This window comes from Labrus bergylta, chromosome 16 (assembly GCF_963930695.1).
Source record: "Labrus bergylta chromosome 16, fLabBer1.1, whole genome shotgun sequence".
NCBI classification, from domain to species: Eukaryota; Metazoa; Chordata; class Actinopteri; order Labriformes; family Labridae; genus Labrus; species Labrus bergylta.
Window position 1 is genome coordinate 15,770,911 of NC_089210.1, and position 19,041 is coordinate 15,789,951.

Genomic DNA, 19,041 nt, shown 5'->3' on the forward strand with positions numbered 1-19,041 from the left:
AAAAATAGAGGGAGCTCCAGAGACACACACACACACACACACACACACACACACACACACACAGAATGAGAGAGAGAGAGAGAGAGAGTGTGTGGATGTGTGAAAACACTGTAGCTTTATATTTTCACTTCCATTTTCTCACCTCTCTGTTTCTCTTTCCTTTTGGCACTTTGAGTCTCACATGTTGCTGCTCTTCACTCTGTTTCTCCTTCTTTTTTTTAAAAAACGAGCAGCAGAATTTAAAGGCCTTAAAGTTTCTGTGCTGTTAGAGCTGCTTATGAAATCTGTCTCCTCCCTTCCATTATGGCCTCCTTTTCTTTTTTCATTATTTACCCTTTTCTGTGCATAAGCAGCAGCAGCAGGGGGAGAGGAGGTGATGAAATGTTAACAATACAGACTGAGTGTCTAGTTTCTGCACGGAGACATGGAGGAGCTGCAGGAGGGGCTCTGCACAAACAGGGAGTTTAAGAAAATACTTTTTTTCTCCAAAGGAAAGGGAGGAACTGGCTTCTCATGATCATAAAAATGTCACCAAATATGACCAAAATAATCCACAGAGCACTCTGTGAGGTTAATATAGTGAAGGGAAGCATCGACCTACATAATCTCAAATCTGTTTTATCTTTAAATTATTAATTTATCTACATTTAAAGTGAGGGGTTTGGTTAAAAACATGGAACATATCAAAAATAATCTACCTCTTTTAATTATATGACTGAGTCCTTAACATTACATTGAATCCAAGTCCAGTGAAGGCATCATGAAATGAGAGCTGAAAGAGGCTTTGGCACATTATGTGTTCTCAGATGGCGTCACATTGTTTACAAAGTTTATTTATTAGGCTTGAACTTTATTAGTAGAGCATAGAGGGCCCTTTTCTGGATTGTAAAGTAGTCATACAGTCCACCCTAAACTTTAAGAATAAACATATAGCCTCGAACATGTAAAATAATAAAAGGTCTCTGGCCTGCTAGCACACAGGCTACTGATTAGCACCGACAGGGAGGGATACAGCTGGAGCTCAGAGGAGAGGCCCTGCTGCTTTATAATCAGAGGTGCTGCGTAAAAGTTATCCAAGATCAGATAAATAGACCAATCACAGGCCAGGCTTTGTAACCACAAGTCCTTATAGAATCTAAACCTTATTTGGTATACAAGTTGCCTTCATGTCTGGTTGTATGGCTAACATCAGTGCCTGCGTGTTGCACTTGCAGTGAGAGTAATTAGCATAATTTGTGAGTGACGCTGAGCTGTTGTTTGATGGAGAATCGGCGCGTCCGCGAGTCAAGCCCCGTTATTTCCCCCGTTACACCCCCGGGCAGACCGTCAACAACTCCAGGAGCAGATCTATAAGGACACTACCCCTCTATTGGTGCGGTGTTTAGGCTGTTCGTGCTGCTGCGAACCGAGCCGAGCCGAGCCAAGGCAAGCCGTGCGGGATTAAAAACCTCCAGGTTCAGCCTGCAGAGAGCGGAGCGAGGCGGGAGAGCAGACCCGGAGACAGAGAGGGAGACGCGGAGGGAGAGAGGCTGGAGACCCGGGGAGGAGAAGCAGGGACATAAAGGATCAGGAGTGATGATGGGGTGACATGTCGCCGCGGAGCAGTTTGTCTGACTGACTGGTTTTCTGACTGCTTGTGAGTCACTGAGGGGCTGAAACAGGCAGAAATCTGAGGCCATTGTTATCAGCAGCAGCAGCGGTGCAGGCAGCGGCGGCGGAGCTGGGGCGGAGGTGGAGGGGGGTGGGGGGGTGGTGGGGGGCGCGAGCAGGCAGCAGGCAGGCTCCCGGTAAGCTCGTTCAGCTCGCGCGCTAGCTAGCCTGCCTGTAGCCCTACACTACCGAGCCTGTCCGTTAATTGTTCCCGTTAACCGAGCCCCGACGCCTCAAGCCCGCACAGCTCTCTCAGTCCTCGGCCTTTCATGCCACACCGTGTCCGGTGCGCAGCCCCCGCGGAGCCCGGTCTGCTGCTGCTGGAGGCTCGTGGAGGTGTTGTTGTGAGCCGTGCTAGTCCTCAGTCAGACCCGGAGGAGGAGGAGAGGAGCACCGGAGCGGATTCGTTTTTTTATTAAATCATTTCTGATTGTTATTGATCACCTGGTGGACGCGCGTGAGGACTACAATCTGTGATGCGGTGCTACGGGGTCCGAGCCGGACTGGACCGGGACCACCGGGGCTAAAAGGAAGGTAAGAAGGGGGAGTGTGTGCGCGGGCAGGAGAACAGGCCAGCCGGTAACGCACGAGCTCCACAACAAACCAGAAATCCAGTGTGCGCGTGTGTTTGAGGCTCTGTGATTTATGGCCCGCATGACTTCAGACCCGGTTCAAGAAGAGTTCACACGGCTTTCAGCTGCCCCCCTTACTCCTTCTCTGTTCTCCTTCTCTCTCCTTTCTCCTCATCCTGCTCCTCTTATCTTCTCTGCTTTTTATTTCCAGAGACATGGCCGACCTGCTCCTCCTCATCCTCCTGCTTCATCTCGTTTCTCCCTCCGCGGGGCCCAATCACATCACATCTCACAATTATTTTAATCCTAACTTTCATGTTTGGACTTTATTATTTTATTCACATATGAATGGAGGAACAAAAGCTCTGGCCAGGCCAATCTTTATTCCCCCCCTCTCCTCCTCCTGTGTGTGTCTGTTAATGGGATAAAAAAAAAAAAACTAGGATTGTCCAACTTAATGCCTCCTCTCTCCCTCTGCTTGTGTTGGTCTTCATGGCAGGCGCCATTTGTAATTTTATATCCGGGATAAAGCACAGACACTGGACACCAAGGCCGACCCCTCTCTCTCTCTCTCTCTCTCTCTCTCTCTCTCTTGTTGTTGTTTGGGTCTCTCTCTCTCTCTCTCTCTCTGTCACTATAAGTGGATTATTCAGGGAGGCGTCTAGTAAAGTTGGTGATTGTATTAAGCTGCAGACCTACACGCAGGGCACAGACATTACGTGTCCCGTTTAATGGTGAAACAGAGATATGATTTAATAACATATTCCTCCTACACACACGGCCTCTCTCTCTCTCTCTCTCTCTCCTCGGGACTATTCCTCAGAGTAAATAATTAGGATTCCAGCTTGTCTCCTGGAAAGATAAATGGCTGACATGTGTGACGTGCTGAGAGCTGGAGAAGGGCTGGACTGTCTGTCCAAAAACACGCAGGAAAAAAAAGAGCATATGGAAATATTAAGAGGAAAAATATCCTTTATCGTTAATCAGAAACACTCAAAACGAACCTTTTCTATTTTTAGTCATTTTTGTTTCCATGTTTTTATGTTGAAATGTTTCATGAATTATTAGGAAATGTAATTTACATAATTCACAAATCGTGCAGCTTTTAATAAATAGAAGGTCTTGTTTTTTTCGGCGTAGCTTTAAAATCCTAATTAAAATGGATTGTTATATTATCTTTATTATCTGTGCACGCGCTTTAAATAATTACGTTTTCTACATTTTTGCACTTTGGAGAAACATTTGAATACAACACAAAATATAATAAATAGCTGCACGTGTGCTGATGTAAATAAATGACAGCTAACAGTAGTTAGCTGCAGGGCTAACAAACACACACACACACACACACTCAGTTTGTGGAGTCAGAGGCAGCAGATCTTCTTCTTCTTCTCAAACATTTTATCTCTGAGCTCAAATTAATGCCAGGTGCTCCCTCGCGCCTGATAGCTGGCCTCTCGCGACCACAGGCCTACCCCGGCGGGATGCGCGCGAGAGACAGGGTGTCTGTGGGGGCCAAAACTGACGTTTTTTCTCACTATTATTTTTGCCCAAAACAAAGTGAAGCACTGAGACTCTTTCTATCTATCATCTGATTTTTTTCGTTCTTATTTTAACCCTTAAAGCTCTGAATAATCTTTAAATTCTTAAACCTCACATCTCTTGTGGAAAAGAAAAAAAACATTAAAACAGTTCTAGTTTCTGACGTCACGCTTTTCTTTGTTGCTCCGTTTAGAAATAATAAAACCTTCTTTTTCTTTATTGAGTGTTATTGTCACATTTCCTGAGCTGCAGAGACACATCTCTTCGTCGTTGTTTTTTATTCAGCAGCAGTGATCAGTTCCGGAGATAGAGAGTGAGGTAACAGCCGAGCAGCCTGAACTCACTACATCATGAGAGAGCTGACAGAAATAGGCTACCTACATCAGTCACACACACACACACACACACACACACACACAGACACACACACACACACACACACACACACAAGCGCACACACACACACAAGCAGCGGCACCGTTGCACAAGACGTCCCGGTCAGGAATAAAAACACACGGAGGGAGAGCTTTATTACAAACACTTCATCACTAAGTTTCTTTAATAATCGAACATGTATTTAAATACTAAACATCATAATAGAGATGGAGGAAAGGAAAGTTTTATTCTTTGATTTAAAAATGAATTATTGGAGTAACTGCTGGAACAAAAAAAAAAAAAAAGGTGAATTACGAATTCTGAAACTCAGTAATCATTATTTAAAAAATTAACTTAAAAAGAACCAAATAATGCTGATGTTTATTCTTCATCTGAATCTGAGTGAGGGCGTTTATCTTTTTATTTCTCTTTAAATTCAACATTGGTGTGTTTTTTATGCGAGTGTGTGTGTGTGTGTTTGCCCTCCTCGTGCCCCCTCCATCACAGCATCTGCAGGCTGAGCACAGGCTCAGTGGGGAGGGGGATGGGGGGGGGGGGGGGGGGGGGGGGGTGACTGAGAAAAGAAAAGCGCTGGTTTCTATTCATGTCATGGCGCCTTTCACTGCAGGAAGATGGATTTATCTCTCTTATTTCTTTATTCTTCCTCTGCTAACCTTTCAGGTCAGATTGCAGGGGACCGTTGGAGAGACACCGTCACGTGACCCCCGGTACCAAATGGTCTTCCGGCAGCGGCTCTCATCAAGGACCGGAGCACACGCAGACGCCGCCTCTCCTCTCAGACATGCAGAAGACAACGTACTACGACAACTCCTCCACGCTGTTCGGTGGCTACTCGTCCTACCAGGTGCAGGGGGCTGCTGCAGCGGCAGCGGCGGCCGCCAACGGCTTTGGGGGCTACGATGCGTCGGCCCCCGTGTCCCACCACCAGCCGGCCTTCCAGTCGGCGTCCCATCTGGACGTGGACTCGTACCAGCGCTCGGCGTGCTCCTTACAGGCGCTGGGCAGTAACAGCAGCCATCAGCAGCTCGCCAAGAACAAGGAGCTGAATGGCAGCTGCATGCGGCCCAGCCTGCCGCCAGAGCACCACCCCGCCTCCCAGGTGTCCCCCCCACTGCCCCCCAACCCCAGCAATGGTAGTACCGGGGCTCAGCAGCCGGGGGGCAGTGCTGGGGCCTCCTCAGTGTCCAAATCAGGCCCCAATAAGTCCTCCAATTCGTCCTCGTCCATTTCGTCCTCCACCTCGTCCTCGTCCTCCTCGCTGCCCCCTAACCCCACGCTCGCCAAGCAGATCTTCCCCTGGATGAAGGAGAGCCGGCAGAACACCAAGCAGAAAAACTGTTCGCCCAGCAACAACTCTGGCAATGGTGTGTTACATCACACCTGTCTCACACACACACACACACACACACACACACACACACATTATTATTCCTCCCTCTCTTTGTCTCATTTCTCCTTCTCTGTCATCCTTCTCTCTTGCTTCCTTCGTTAGCGTCTTGTCTCCTCAACTCTCTTATCAACATCGAGCCTCAGATCCCCCTGAGGATTTCAAAGGTTTCTCAGACTATTTATGGCGAAACAGGTTTCCAAAGGCGCTGCTTCACACGGGGAAATGACCACAGGCAGCTCGTCAGGCTGCTTAATATTTATCTGGAGTATAATGTAATGTTGCTTTAAAGGAGCTGATGAGGCTGATGAGCAGGATTCACTTCAACATTTATTATGAAGAAGAATCTAGTCTGCTGCGTTTGATTGAGTCTCCTTAATGAGCAGAACTGATCAGGAGAGTGACTTTGAATTCTCTAAATATCCTGAATATTAGAAGAAGTATGTCAGACTGATAAAGACTCCTGCAAACCAGGAGGAGTGACGCCCTGAAAAAGGAAAAAGCAGGAAGATGAAGGGCCGTTGATGTACCTATAGGAAAAGGAAATATGGTTGACATATTGATAAGTTCAAGATCTAAAAAATGCATCCTGGTTTGAAGATAATTTCTTCCTTACATCCACATTTGAGGTGCTGCTGTAGTCTGGAGGTGATTAGCTTAGCTTAGCTCAGCTTAAAGACTGGAAGCAGGGGGAATGAGTTAGCCTGCTTCTGTCTGAGGAAAGAATAGAACTGGTTGAATTTTGTACTCGTTTTAATGTGAAAATACCAACTGCATAGTTTTACAAACAGAAATCTGAAAGCCACAGTGTGGTGTGGGGTTTCAGGAGTAACATGGAGGGAACTATTTCTTGTCAAACAGCCAGGTTTGAAGCCATCATGTCATGGGGATTTATACCTGAACCTGCACATAAGCAGCGTGATTCATCCAGAAATAGATCCAGCACTTCTCTCCACTTTGAACGAGGTAGAAACAGGATCAGTGCAGGGATTCAAGACCGTGTTTAAACTTTCAGAACTATTTGTTTTTAAGCTGACTTCAGCAGCAGAACAGCTGCCACCATCCTCCTCTTCATAGTCTCCTCCTCCTCCCTCTGGTTATCATCCTGCTCTCTGATTGCTCTCCTTCCTCCTCTCCTTCCTCCTCTCTTCTGGCAACATGAAGATATCACCCGGATGAATTTAAACGTCATGTACGATAACAGATGAACAGATTCTCAGAGAGGGCGGAGAATGACACGCAGACGTTTGCAATGGGAGATATTAACAAATGAAAGAAAAGGGAACAGAGCAGGATGATGAATTTGAATATCATCTGCATGTCTGATAACAGAGCGGCTGATATGTTAGTTATCAATGAGAAAAATACATGGTGTCATAATGAATATGAGCGGAGAGTTTAGCACAGATTAGACGCTTTATTGATGAGAAATGGAAACAATCATTTAGAGATTTTCAGCGCTCTGAGAGACGGACGATGTTTAGCTCCGTTCAGAGAAAGAAACACGAGAGTGGACTGTTTGTACTGGAGGAGATATGATTACACACAGATATGATCTCACTTCGCTGGAGCTGTGCTACATCAGCTTTTATTAGTTTGAACCTCAGACTACAAGTGGTTGGAGCCTCATGGTTTTAACTGAAGCCACTGCAGAGGTGACTGAAACCTGCATTCTGTTAACAGCCTACAGGGGGCGACTCACCTGGTTGCAAAAAGAATCTACTGTAGGATCAAATGTTCTCTGCTGATTTTATTCCCGCCTGAAGAGTTTATGGTCTCACACTCTGGTTTCAAGTCTTCTTCATCACAGTGTGATTATTTATGAAATGATCGTCCCATTTAAAGAAGAAGAAGAAATATATTCTGCAGGCCATGGCCTCCAAGTGTTGAAGTTGTTACCTGAACAGAATCAAAATGTCTGCACGTTCTTGGACATATGTGTTAAGACAAACCGCTGGATGATGTCATGTTGGCTTTGTTTACTTTAAATACAGTGGATGGTTTTAACACGTTTCAAGCAGCCCGACTCTTTGAATGTGGAAGCTGGTTCAGCGGCCGATTCTTAAGAATTAGAAGTTTATGGTTCCTCTCTGGAGTGATGTCAGCACTCTGTCCTCGAGGTTAAAGTGAGAAGATCCAAAGTGTGCATGAGGTGGCGTTGGGGGGCTTTGGAGGGATGTGTTAGAGACATTCAGTGACCCTCCTTTTAAATGATGAAGAAGAGTTGAATAACAGAGCGATCTGTACTGTAAGCTACATCAGTGCATGACCTCCTATGTAGGTAAGAACTTCTTCAAATCCAAAGCAGATACTTCAGCAGTGGGTCATTGTATCAGGTATCTGAATGAACACCTGTCAGCTCAAACTGTCACAGAAACGTGTCTCGATGTTTGACTTTCTTTGTCGCTCTGATTAAAGCGCGCTCAGGTTGACCTCGGTTCAGAGCTTGTCGTCTTTGTGCTGCAGCTGCTCTTGCTGCGGGGGGTTTTTGTCTTTCCAAGCCAAGATGCAATTTAGCTGCCCTGAGCTAGCACCGGGGCCTCCGTCTCTTAATAACTGCCACTGTTATGAAGTGTTGACAACTAATATCAGGGGATAATTCAGCCGGCGTGCCCAGACCCCCCCCCCACCCTCTGCTTTATTAACACCCAGTTTCCTCCAGCATGCAGCCGCAGTGTTTCCTCCTCTCTCTCCATTTTACTGTCCTCATTTTTTAAAGTTTCTCTTTAAAGTTGTTCTGTTTCCTCCCTGCGACCTCTCCTTATCTCCTTCTCGTCTTCTAACTCCTTCTCTGTTTCCTGTCCTCAGTGTCGGGAGGAGCAGAGAGCGGCAGCAGCGGGGAGAAGAGTCCAACCAGTGGCTCGTCGGCGTCCTCTAAGCGAGCTCGCACGGCGTACACGAGCGCCCAGCTGGTGGAGCTGGAGAAGGAGTTCCACTTTAACCGCTACCTGTGCCGGCCGCGTCGCGTGGAGATGGCCAACCTGCTCAACCTGTCCGAGCGCCAGATCAAGATCTGGTTCCAGAACCGACGCATGAAGTACAAGAAGGACCAGAAGTCCAAGGGCCTGAGCTCCAGCTCCGGAGGGCCCTCGCCGACCGGGTCGCCCCCCCTGACCATGCAGTCCTCCGCCAGCTTCCTCAACTCCATGCACGCCATGGGAGGAGGGGGCGGGGGCGGAGGCTACGACGTCCCGTCTCCTCCGTCCTTCGGCAAGCCGCACCAGGGCGTGTCTTACTCCATGTCCACTGCCTACTCCAACGTCCCCATGAAGGGCTGCCCCCCCCAGCAGAAGTACGGAGCCCCAGACCCGGACTACGGTGACCCCCATCCCCACCACGGCCTGGTGCAGGCCAACAACGCAGGATACGGGACCCCCACCAACATGCAGGCCAGTCCGGTGTATGTGGGGGGCGGCAGCTATGTGGACCAGATGCCAGGTTCGGGGCCCTCCATGTACGGCCTGAACCACCTCGGCCCCACGCCCCCCCTCCACCAAACCATGGACTACAATGGCGGGGGGCCCATGTCGGCCGCAAACCAGCACCACGTGGGTGGAGGGGGCCCCCAGGGTCCCTGTGACCCCCCCACACACCCGACGTACACCGAGCTGTCGGCGCACCACACCTCGACTCAGGGCAGAATCCAGGAAGCACCCAAGCTCACTCACCTGTAGCAGGTTTGGAACAAAACGTAGAAGGTAGTGAAGACGACGCAGAACGAGTGACCACGACCCCGACTCACTAACAGACTGACACGAGGGGACTCTACTGCTGCAGGGGGGGGCACGAGGGGGGGGACAGAGCGAGACCAACAGGAGACATCCAGTGGTTTGTCTTGTGCTCTAAAAACACTAAACGTCCAGCTCCGACACGACCAAACTAAAGAAAGCTAATCTCAGTTTATTTTTATCAACGACTTAAACTTTATCTTAAACCAATCAGAGACGTTTGTGTCATCCAGCTCAGCTTTTATCCACGTTTACAAATTGAACCCAAACCCTTTCACAGCGTCCTCCCTCCTCTGAGAGCAGTGAAGCGTTCTGTACGCGTGGGAGACGAGCTGTACAGTCAATCGTCTCCCACGTCCCCCCGGGGAGACAATAACTGTCAGGCCGCTCGTCTTGTGGCGCTCGTGCAGAGACGTATCGGCAGCTGTACGGCATAAAGAGATGAACGGGGAGCTCCGTGTTTCAGTCAGTGCTCATTAGACGAGAGAGTTTACTGCAGTATGGACGTCTGTGTTCAAACATCCCAAACGTCAAAGTGAAAGAAAAAGCTCCAAGCAGAACATGTGACATTATGAAGCTTTACTACAGGACGCCTCCCTCCTGACGTGTTTAACCTGATTTGACTTCACAAACCGTTTTGGTGTCTCAGCTAGCATGTTGTAAAGTAGCCAGTAACGACTCGGCTAACTAGAACGATACTTTAATCATAAAGCTCCCCTCTAAGGCTCCCACATACACTAAGAGCTCTCCCGCTCGCTCAATGAAATAGTTGAGATTTTAATGTGCAGTTAACGAGGTGGGTAGATTTATGACGCAGCCCCCCCCCCCCCCCCCCCCCCCCCCAGGCAACACGTGTTGTTGTCAGCCTGAGCTATGTGGAGCTCTCTGCCTGAAATACAGCTGGAGCTGGCGGCCCTCGTCTTCCTCAGTTTCTGCTCAGCACATTAAAAACCTCTGGATGGTCTTCCTCGTCTCGTTCTGCCTCCCCCCCATGTCTCCGCCCGTTCAGACTGAATCACTACTAACCCTCCGTCTCCGTCTGTGGCAGCAGCACACGGCTTCTGAAGGAGGCACAACCTCTCACAATCCGCCACAGACACACACACACTCAGCACACCTGAGTAGCCACGAGTTCAGAGGCTCAACAAGCCCCCACAGACACACCTGTGCTAAGCTACGTTAGCTCTCTCTGCCTCATGCAGGACTCCTTAAATGATGACATTTCACCTGAAGGGCGGGCGGGGGATGAGGTGGAGGTAACAGTGCACACGTTGCCATCTTGTTGAACTTTTTATAAAACTAAACATAACAGTCAAAGTTTGTTTGGCTCTATGCACCAGATCTACCTGCTGACATTTAGGGCAAGACAGTGATTAAGGCTAAGATCAAAATGTGAACGTTTGATTTTATTATCAAAATAATCTGAGAAATGATTAGAGCCACTTTAAGGAAATACAACTCTGAGACGAACCGATAAGAGACGAAGAAAAAGACCCATCAATAGGTGAAATGTCGTTCTTAAGAAGTCCCCCCCCCTCACAGACACACACACACACACACATCATCAGGTGATGCTAAGCTAGCTTCCTTTTGCTGACACACACACACACACACACACACACACACAACCAGCTGTTGACATCTTCAAACAAACTCGAGAGGAAACGAAGAGACTTTTTTAATGTTCTTCTTTTAGCACATCATCGACACAGGGTATAAAGAGTGGAGAACACTATTTATTTATGTTGGGGTAAATCACTGCCCCCTCTCTCTCTCTCTCTCTCCCTCCCTCTCTCTCTCCCCCCTCCCTCTGTCTCTCTCTCTCTCTCTCCCTCTCTCTGAAGGGTTCTCTTTCATTAGCGGACACCATCATGTCCACACTTTTATATGGTTTTGAGTTTTGTTCTCACTCGTTTACTTTTAAACGTGGATACAGGGTATATATATTTGAACAAAAATGACCGTCCCAGAGGTCGAAGCGGACGTGTTCGACACACTCTGAAACCTGCAGAGTTTATTTATCTGAGCGGTCAGAGAGACACATGAGACAGTTTCTGCCAGTGTGTGTGTGCGCGTGTGTGTGTGTGTGCGCGTGTGTGTATGTGTGCAGACCCTCTCCACACTCTCTGCTGCTCTGAGAATAAACCTGTTGACAGTTTTCATGAAGTGCAGAGTGACACTGACGCTCCTCGCTCCTGGGCGTCATTGTTGCACTTAGAGTTTACATTTTGATGGTTAAAAAGGTCAAAAATAATAATAATGAAATCTTATTTTGAAGACGGAAGGCCCTCCAATCAAAGCGTCTTTCGCCGATGTGTGTTCAAGTGAACATTCATATATAAATATTTATTTGTTATAGCCAGTTTAAAAAGACTTTCTGTTTTGTATGATTATTATTTATCCTTCATGTATTTATATCGAGAAAAAAAAAGTGTACTTTTTTAGTATTTACCTGTTACGAAAGAAAAAAAACAAAGTTGTGTTTCTTCTTGTCCGTTGTACTGAAGTTCCATTTTTTAGTTCTTGTATTTTAGAAGAAGAAATGGTAGTTTTTCTGTTCCTATGATGACCCGTGTACATACATGTCTTGGCTTGTACAGGGGGAGAGGCCCGGGCGGGGCGTAGTCTGAAACACTTAGACCAACTGTTAGTCTTCTTTCTTTGTTCTTTGTAGCTCCTTTTCTTTCATTGTTGAGAGAGTCGTCTGTCGAACAATTCTTTAATAAAATGTTATGTTATTCAGAGTTAGCCTCCGTCTTTAATGACTCAGCTGTAAAAAACTTTACTCGTTCTCTTTGTGTTTAAAGAAAGGAAGCGTTACTGTTAGTGCGAAACATGCCCTCGCTCTACACGTCGTCGCTCTACACGCCCTCGCTCTGAACAGTTCCGCTCGGCTGCAAAGAAACCAAAACTATAAAATTAATATCACACCAGGATTCAAACCAACAACCTTTGAAGGAAGATATAAACCGTCTGAACCCTCTGAAATTATTAATTATAAAAATAAACATCAGAAATATTTGACCTGAATCCTTTAAAGAGTAAAGAACTGTTTGAATCCTGCACAGGTCGTCTGACTGTCTCAGTATTAAATATCGGGTCATCACCTCCGGTGTCACTGTCACTAAACGGTCCCCAAAGTTCAAAGCGACGCTTCAAGCCACATGTTAGACGTCAGAAATCAACGAAAACAAATTCAACCTTAAACGTTAGCATGAGCCACGGATGCTAACGTCAGATTCTTCTGGGTCAAAGGTCAAAGCCGAGAACTGTTACTGTACGACACCTGATACCTGTTACTGAAAGACTTTGAGGTGGAAGAAAAACTTTAAAGTGAACGTCTTTGAATCGATGAGCGAGTGACGTGGTAACTCTCACTGAGCTGCAGAACAACAACATGAACATTCATAAAGTTAGTGCAGTTCATCACTACGGATAAAAAAGGTTCCTTTAGATGTTGGAACGAGAAAGAGGCGACAAGGCGTCTTAAGTTTAGCAGTTTTATTTTTTGACCCAAACTGACCTCTGTAAAGTTCGACCCAGAATCACTAACTCACCCAGCTTCCGTTACAGTTTGAACGACTTCTTTATCTCTGAAACCGATGAGCCAGACCTTGAAACACGGTCAAAAGCTCTGGACCCCATTATGGACCCTTTGTGGACCCAAACATGGCCCTCAAACCAGAGCTAGAGAACCCTTTGAGCCCAGCAGATGGTTGGAGCTTTGGATTTATTAACTGATCTGCTCTTATATTTAAAAACATGTCACTCTCTGCATCACTCACTCAGAGGTCGCTCTCCTCCTGTGACTTAAATAGTTTCTGCTGAACCACAGAAGAAGAAGAAGAAGAAGAAGAAGAATCTGTTTTTCTCTCTTTGCTTCACAGAGTTTCTCCCTGATCTTCCAACTCTGTGTTGATGTTTATGACTTAAAAAAAAGCCCTGAGGCCTGCGCATCGGCTCACTCACATGGTTTCTTACTCATTCCCTCTCTCTCTCCCCCCCCCCCCCCCTCGCTTTAGCACGCGCTTGTGCTGAGAGGCCTGAGAGCAGCATAAAACTTAAAGACATAAATCAGACGCCCATAAATAATGGCCGTACTTCCCTTTACATCTCCGTTGGACTAACAGACAATAAAAACACCAATAAGCAGAGATTGGATCTAATTTATTGCCTCGTAAAAACAGACGCACAGCTCTGCTTCAGCAGCGCGCGCACTGCTGGAAACTGCAGGCACGTTCACAGGTGCACAGCACACAGGTACAGATCAGGTACAGACAGGCTGGAGGAAGATTCCAAAACTACAACTAAGATGTAATGAGGCTAAGATTTGTAGAGTAATAAAACCATTAAAGTTAATTGTTTAAATGTACAGACATCACCTTTTTATCGTCCAGAATCAGTTTGAATTCAAATCTAATATTTGTAATAATTATTAAAGCTACAATTAAAAGTTGAACTGCAGAAACATCCTGAATGTTTACACGGGGACTCAACAGAATCTGTCACCGTTTTCTTTTCTATTGTTTTAAAAAAAATAAATGTTTTAACAAAAACAGATAATGGAGAAATGAAAACCTGAGGTATGAACTGTTAGTCATTTATTTTTTAATTGTTTTGTTTTTGTAATTAAAATCTCGTAACTTGGATCAACAATTAAAAACTGCTACATTATGAGTAATCACATTTTACAGAACACATCACTAAATAAAATATTTTAAAAGACGATTGGAAATTTTAGTTAAATTAGAAGTGAGAAGTCAACATCTTTAGCCGACATGTGCAGGCTTATTCCCACAGTGAAAAACTAGCTTTTAAAAAATCAGCTTTCCATCTAAGAAACTCCGAAATAAAGTCGCCGGAATTACAGAAAATAATGTGAAAATGTATTTTAAAATTTGTGACAAAAAGTAGAAAATTAAGAAAGTGTTCTGTGTTAGCTCAGTCAACAGCTCGGCTCTGCTGTGTGTGTGTGTGTGTGTTTTTGTGTTTCCATGCAGCCTCAATGCGCTCAATGGCTCTCACTCCCACACACATTTCTGCTTTCTTGTCCTCAGAGTCAAAAGGCATGAGAACGAGAGGCAGAGTTTGGTTGTTTGAAACGATTTGTTCTTGCTATCTGCGCCGTTTTTTTTTTTTTTAAGTAGATTGGATATTTCTGCGCGTGCTTGTGGCGCGTAAAAACTGCGTAAAGAATTTTAAAAAAACATGGCGAAAGATTAACCAAAGAGGAGAGAGACAGAGGGAGTGAGACTGGAGGTTTTCTTGTTATTTAGAGAGAGAGAGGGGCTGCTGTCAGCCTCTTTGCAGGCAGGGAAAGATTGATCACCGCACTTCTTTTTTTTCCACCCGGGGCTCCCCCCAAAATAGGCTCTCCTCTGCTAAACTCCCCAGCTCCTGCTCTTTATAAAAATCTACATGTGCGTCCTATAGAGTCTGAACTCCACTCGCTGTTAAACTCACTCACTATTAGCCTTCATATTATAACTGCTGTGTTAATATTTTGTTCTGTTGTTAGGAGGAAGAGGAGGCCTAAGCGCGCTGCCCTCCTTTGTCAGTCTCACGGAGCGACCTCGCTGTGAACTCCCCCCCCCTCTCTCTCTCTCTCTCTCTCTGTGCGTAAACACTTTAACACACACACATTACACTGAGACAGAGCGCGAGAGACAAACTGGACAGCGTGAAGTATTTGGAGGTTGTGAGACTATTTCAGTTAGAGTATATTTAGGTTTCATTCTCACAAATACACCTACAACTATCGTCCAAAATATTCTCCCATTAAATACAGAAAATGCACTTACACAGCACCAGGCTCCCTTTCTTCACACTTCAATCTAAGTTAGTGTCTCAGCCCTCATCTTCACTACAGTATCCTCTCCTCCTGAGCTGCTGCACCTTCTTTAACCCTCCAACTTTGTCAGTGTGAGTTTGTGATTTCAGCCTCTGTCACATGTGATAAGATTAATGAGCTGAGTGCTGGAAACATCTGAAGGAGCCATATTGGAAACGTTGCTGACCTGCTCCGTTCACCTAATGTTGTAACAGTCATTACATCACCCAGAGGACCGAAAATAAAACCGTCTTCGAGATGCTCTATTGTTTGTGCGTAACACCGGGCCGGGATGCGTCGACCTGCCGCCCACACTGCGCACATGGCGACCGGCAGCCTTCCCGTGTTTTCTCCCCACAGTCTACCCCCCGTTAAGACCAAACAATAGCCGCTATCCAGGGATGAAGCCACTCTGTGCCACAGCTTTGAGTGGAAAAATAATAATGCTGCTTCCCACAGCCATCACCGCCGCCAGGCCCGGCCTCCTGATTGGCTCTCCTGCGTCACATGACCAGGAATTGGCTGCAAATTCGCCCCATAGTTCTTCAGTTTAGCCTACCAGGGTCCCCATACGCTAGTAATATCACCAATATACACAATTATTATATAGCATCGCATTTACGCCACTGCGGTCGGGAGCCTACATGCTCGTGCGTTTTTTTATTTTTTCTAAGAAGCCACATTGTGTTGTGTGCGTGTGTGAACGCGCGTGCGTGCGCGTATGTGTTTTGTTTTTTTTATTTTGGGGAAGGGATTGTTCGGGGGTCTCGCCGTGCGAGGGTGATCCGGTCTAAGGGAGCTATGAATTTTGAATTCGAGAGGGAGATCGGTTTTATAAACAGCCAGCCGTCCCTCGCAGAGTGCCTGACGTCCTTCCCCGCCGTCCTGGAGTCATTTCAAACTTCATCAATCAAGGAGTCGACAGTAATTCCGCCTCCCTTCGAGCACACCATCCCCAGCCTCAGCCCCTGCACAGGCAGCCAGCCGAGACCGACTGCAAGGAGCCAGCAGAACCGGGGAACCTCCGCCACTAATGGCCTCCAGACGCACCACCGAGCTGCCCAGCAGCCCTGTCCGCCCGGCCAGGCCCCTGCCCCGGCCGCGGCGACCACGGCCGGTCCGCTGGCCCACGAGTTCCCCTGGATGAAGGAAAAGAAGTCATCCAAGAAGTGCCCTAAACCTGGGAACAGCTCCAACGGTGCAGGATCCATCATCCCTCCAGCATCGTCATCCCCGTCGCCCACCGCCTCTGGGTACGCTTCGACGGGCATCGAGTCGCCCACAGGTCGGTATGCCGGGATGGGGGAGTCATGTGCGGGTGTGTGATGAGAGAGTGCAGCCTGTGCTTTCATTTTCTGTCTACATTTCAGTGCAGGGATAACCTTCATTACACACAGCATCAAAGTGCTTACATGACATTGTCTTATTGCTCCTCAGTGTGTGTGTGTGTGTGTGTGTGTGTGTGTACATGTGTGTGTCTGATTGTGTGTGCTGTGCAGTGATGCTGTGTCAACAGGGAAGCCATATCTAGACCCCTGCATTATGCTGCAGTGTTCTGCACACTCTGTCATCATGCATCTAAATATGCACCATTAAAGCTTCACACACATCATCTCCGTCACGTGCAGGATCAATATGTAACATTCAGCCTCACACTGAGTGCAAAGCTTTCACACCAGCATCCTGTTAGCTCAGAGACCACATTTATAAATGCATTATGTTATGCAGGGTTATTTATCGTGCGTAATTACGCACAGATGAGTTTTTGTGTCTTTCTCCCTCGTGCAGAAGCTGCAGCTTGCCTCATCCTGCTCTCTGTGTGCTGTGATATGCAGCAGCAGCATCTTCCTGCTGTTATATATTCATAACACAACTGAGATGGTAGCCATATTGGATGGAAGAAGGAAATATAATGGCGAGGCACAGTAACAGAGCAGAATATGTTGGGTGGGGGTTGGGAGGGTTTTCAGCTATACACAGGATACACACTGCACACATTTTTGGCTTAGATCATTTCTGTCTTTCACACACATGTTCAAAATCATTTTTTTTTTTTATCCAACATCCCACACACACATTTTTAAAAGGACATTCTTGTTTTCTCCTCTTCTGATCTCATGGAGCTGTCCGGGGTCTTGTTTCTGACAGATACCGCCACATTCGTTTCACGTCGACATTCCCACATTTCCCTGCACATTTCCTCTCCATCCTCTGATTTATTTATTTTGCTGTCTTTGCTTTCTCTGCTCGCGGGCTGCAGCCTCTCTCGGCAGGCTGACTGCACAGGAGCGAGAATCCCACCCTGACACTGAGATCATCAGTCTTTATCTGCCTTTTCCTTTTTTATTGTTATTATTATTTTACCTGCACCAAATTGCTCCGCTCTTACAGTTATGTCTTTGGCAGCTACTGTAATTGGAGGGAGTGTTTTTTATGAGACTTTTTGTTTTATTACTGTTTTATTACAGACAGAAGAGCCGAGGGGATTCGAGCCCGACGCTGCAGCAGCTTTTTTCTTGGCTGGAAATCTTGCATGCAATAAAAGTGTAGATGGTTTACGGGCTCGTGAAGTAGATTACAATTTGAAGTTTAAACGAAATATAAAATTAAGATAAAAAATGAGAATAGCTGCAGATGATTTTGCACCATAAATCCTCCACCTAATATCTCTCTACCTGCTCCTCTGTGTGTCTCTGTCTCTCCCTGCAGACCCGGGACAGGCGGCTCTGGATGCTGGAGGAGCCGGCTCCCGCAGGCTGCGCACCGCCTACACCAACACGCAGCTGCTGGAGCTGGAGAAGGAGTTCCACTTTAACAAGTACCTCTGCCGGCCCAGGAGGGTGGAGATCGCCGCTCTTTTAGACCTGACAGAGCGGCAGGTTAAAGTCTGGTTCCAGAACCGGCGGATGAAACACAAACGTCAGACCACGCACCACCGGGACGGAGGCGGTGGAGGCCCCGAGTCCAGCGACCCGGGCGGGTTTGAGCCGCTCGAAGGAGCCGACGCTTCCTCTCCGTATTCCAGCCAGCCGCTGGAGGCTTCAGGCACCGGGGAGGCTTCATCGGAGAGTGAATCCGGGAGTGGCAATCCATCATCGGCCGCCTACACTGCTGACAGCGGCGACAATACGCAGCCCACGCCGGAGGAGAGAGGCGGGTTGAGCCGCCCACAGCTGCCCGGAGCATCTGGCTCCTCGGACGCCGCCACGGCTCACCACTCCCCGCCAGACCCGGGCCTGATACAGCTCAACGAGCCCGGATCAGCAACAGCACCGGCGTCAGATCCGTCGTTCCCGGAGCAGCAGGACTCCTCCATCACCTCCTCCTCGGCTCCTTCGGCCTCCTCCGCGCTCCCGGACCTGACCTTCTTCGCCGGGGACGCCTGCCTGTCCCCCAGCCTGCAGAGCTCTCTGGACAGTCCGGTGGATTTCTCCGAGGAGGACTTCGATCTGTTCACGAGCACACTGTGCACCATCGACCTGCAGCACCTCAACTTCTGAGAAAGAGCTGCGATATTTTAGATAAAAACTCAATCTAAAAAAAAAAGCGAGTGATCGGAGGACTGGCAGGCCTGTGTGGACGAACAATCGAGCGAAGGAGTGTGTTGTTCAGAAAGCTTCTCGGCAACATTCCTGAAACATTTTCTGAATGAAAATTATGTTCGTTTTTAAATACATTTTTCCTCTTTTTTGCTGGTTTAATTTGGTGGTTATTTTTAGAGAGATTCATTTTTTTAAATTAAAACATCGAAGGGAAATTATTTTTTTCACGGTTGAAACGCTGTGGATGTTTTTCTCCATTTGTCCACATTTCAGGTATTTATTTCCCTTTTTGTTTGTGATATTTTTTCCTCTAAATTCATGGACCTTTGTGTGGATGTGTTCCCTCTTTAGTCCGTCCCGGTGCAGCTTCACGGATCGTTACTAACCTCTCAGG

General features: G+C 47.1%; 2 protein-coding genes across 11 annotated transcripts in view; both read left to right on the plus strand.

Annotated features, from left to right (window-relative positions):
• hoxb3a (homeobox B3a) overlaps window positions 1-12,019 on the plus strand; it is an 87,193-nt gene extending 75,174 nt beyond the window's left edge. For 9 of the 10 annotated variants that reach the window (XM_065964519.1, XM_065964522.1, XM_065964520.1 and 6 more), the window contains 2 exons: window positions 4,821-5,524; window positions 8,356-12,019. In XM_065964519.1, the coding sequence (XP_065820591.1) occupies window positions 4,942-5,524; window positions 8,356-9,221 (1,449 nt within the window). In that variant the 5' untranslated portion in view covers window positions 4,821-4,941 and the 3' untranslated portion in view covers window positions 9,222-12,019. Of the gene's footprint in view, window positions 1-1,748; window positions 2,185-4,820; window positions 5,525-8,355 lie in introns of those variants that run through there. The other variant, XM_065964528.1, reaches the window with a different exon arrangement.
• Window positions 12,020-13,311: 1,292 nt separating this feature from the next.
• The window catches only part of hoxb2a (homeobox B2a), a 5,911-nt gene continuing 181 nt past the window's right edge, over window positions 13,312-19,041 (plus strand). Inside the window, exons 1-2 of the mRNA XM_020651609.3 lie at window positions 13,312-16,390; window positions 17,815-19,041. The exon at window positions 17,815-19,041 is cut by the window's right edge and continues 181 nt beyond it. Coding sequence (XP_020507265.2) covers window positions 15,613-16,390; window positions 17,815-18,605 — 1,569 coding nt within the window. The 5' untranslated portion in view covers window positions 13,312-15,612 and the 3' untranslated portion in view covers window positions 18,606-19,041. The remainder of the gene's footprint in view (window positions 16,391-17,814) is intronic.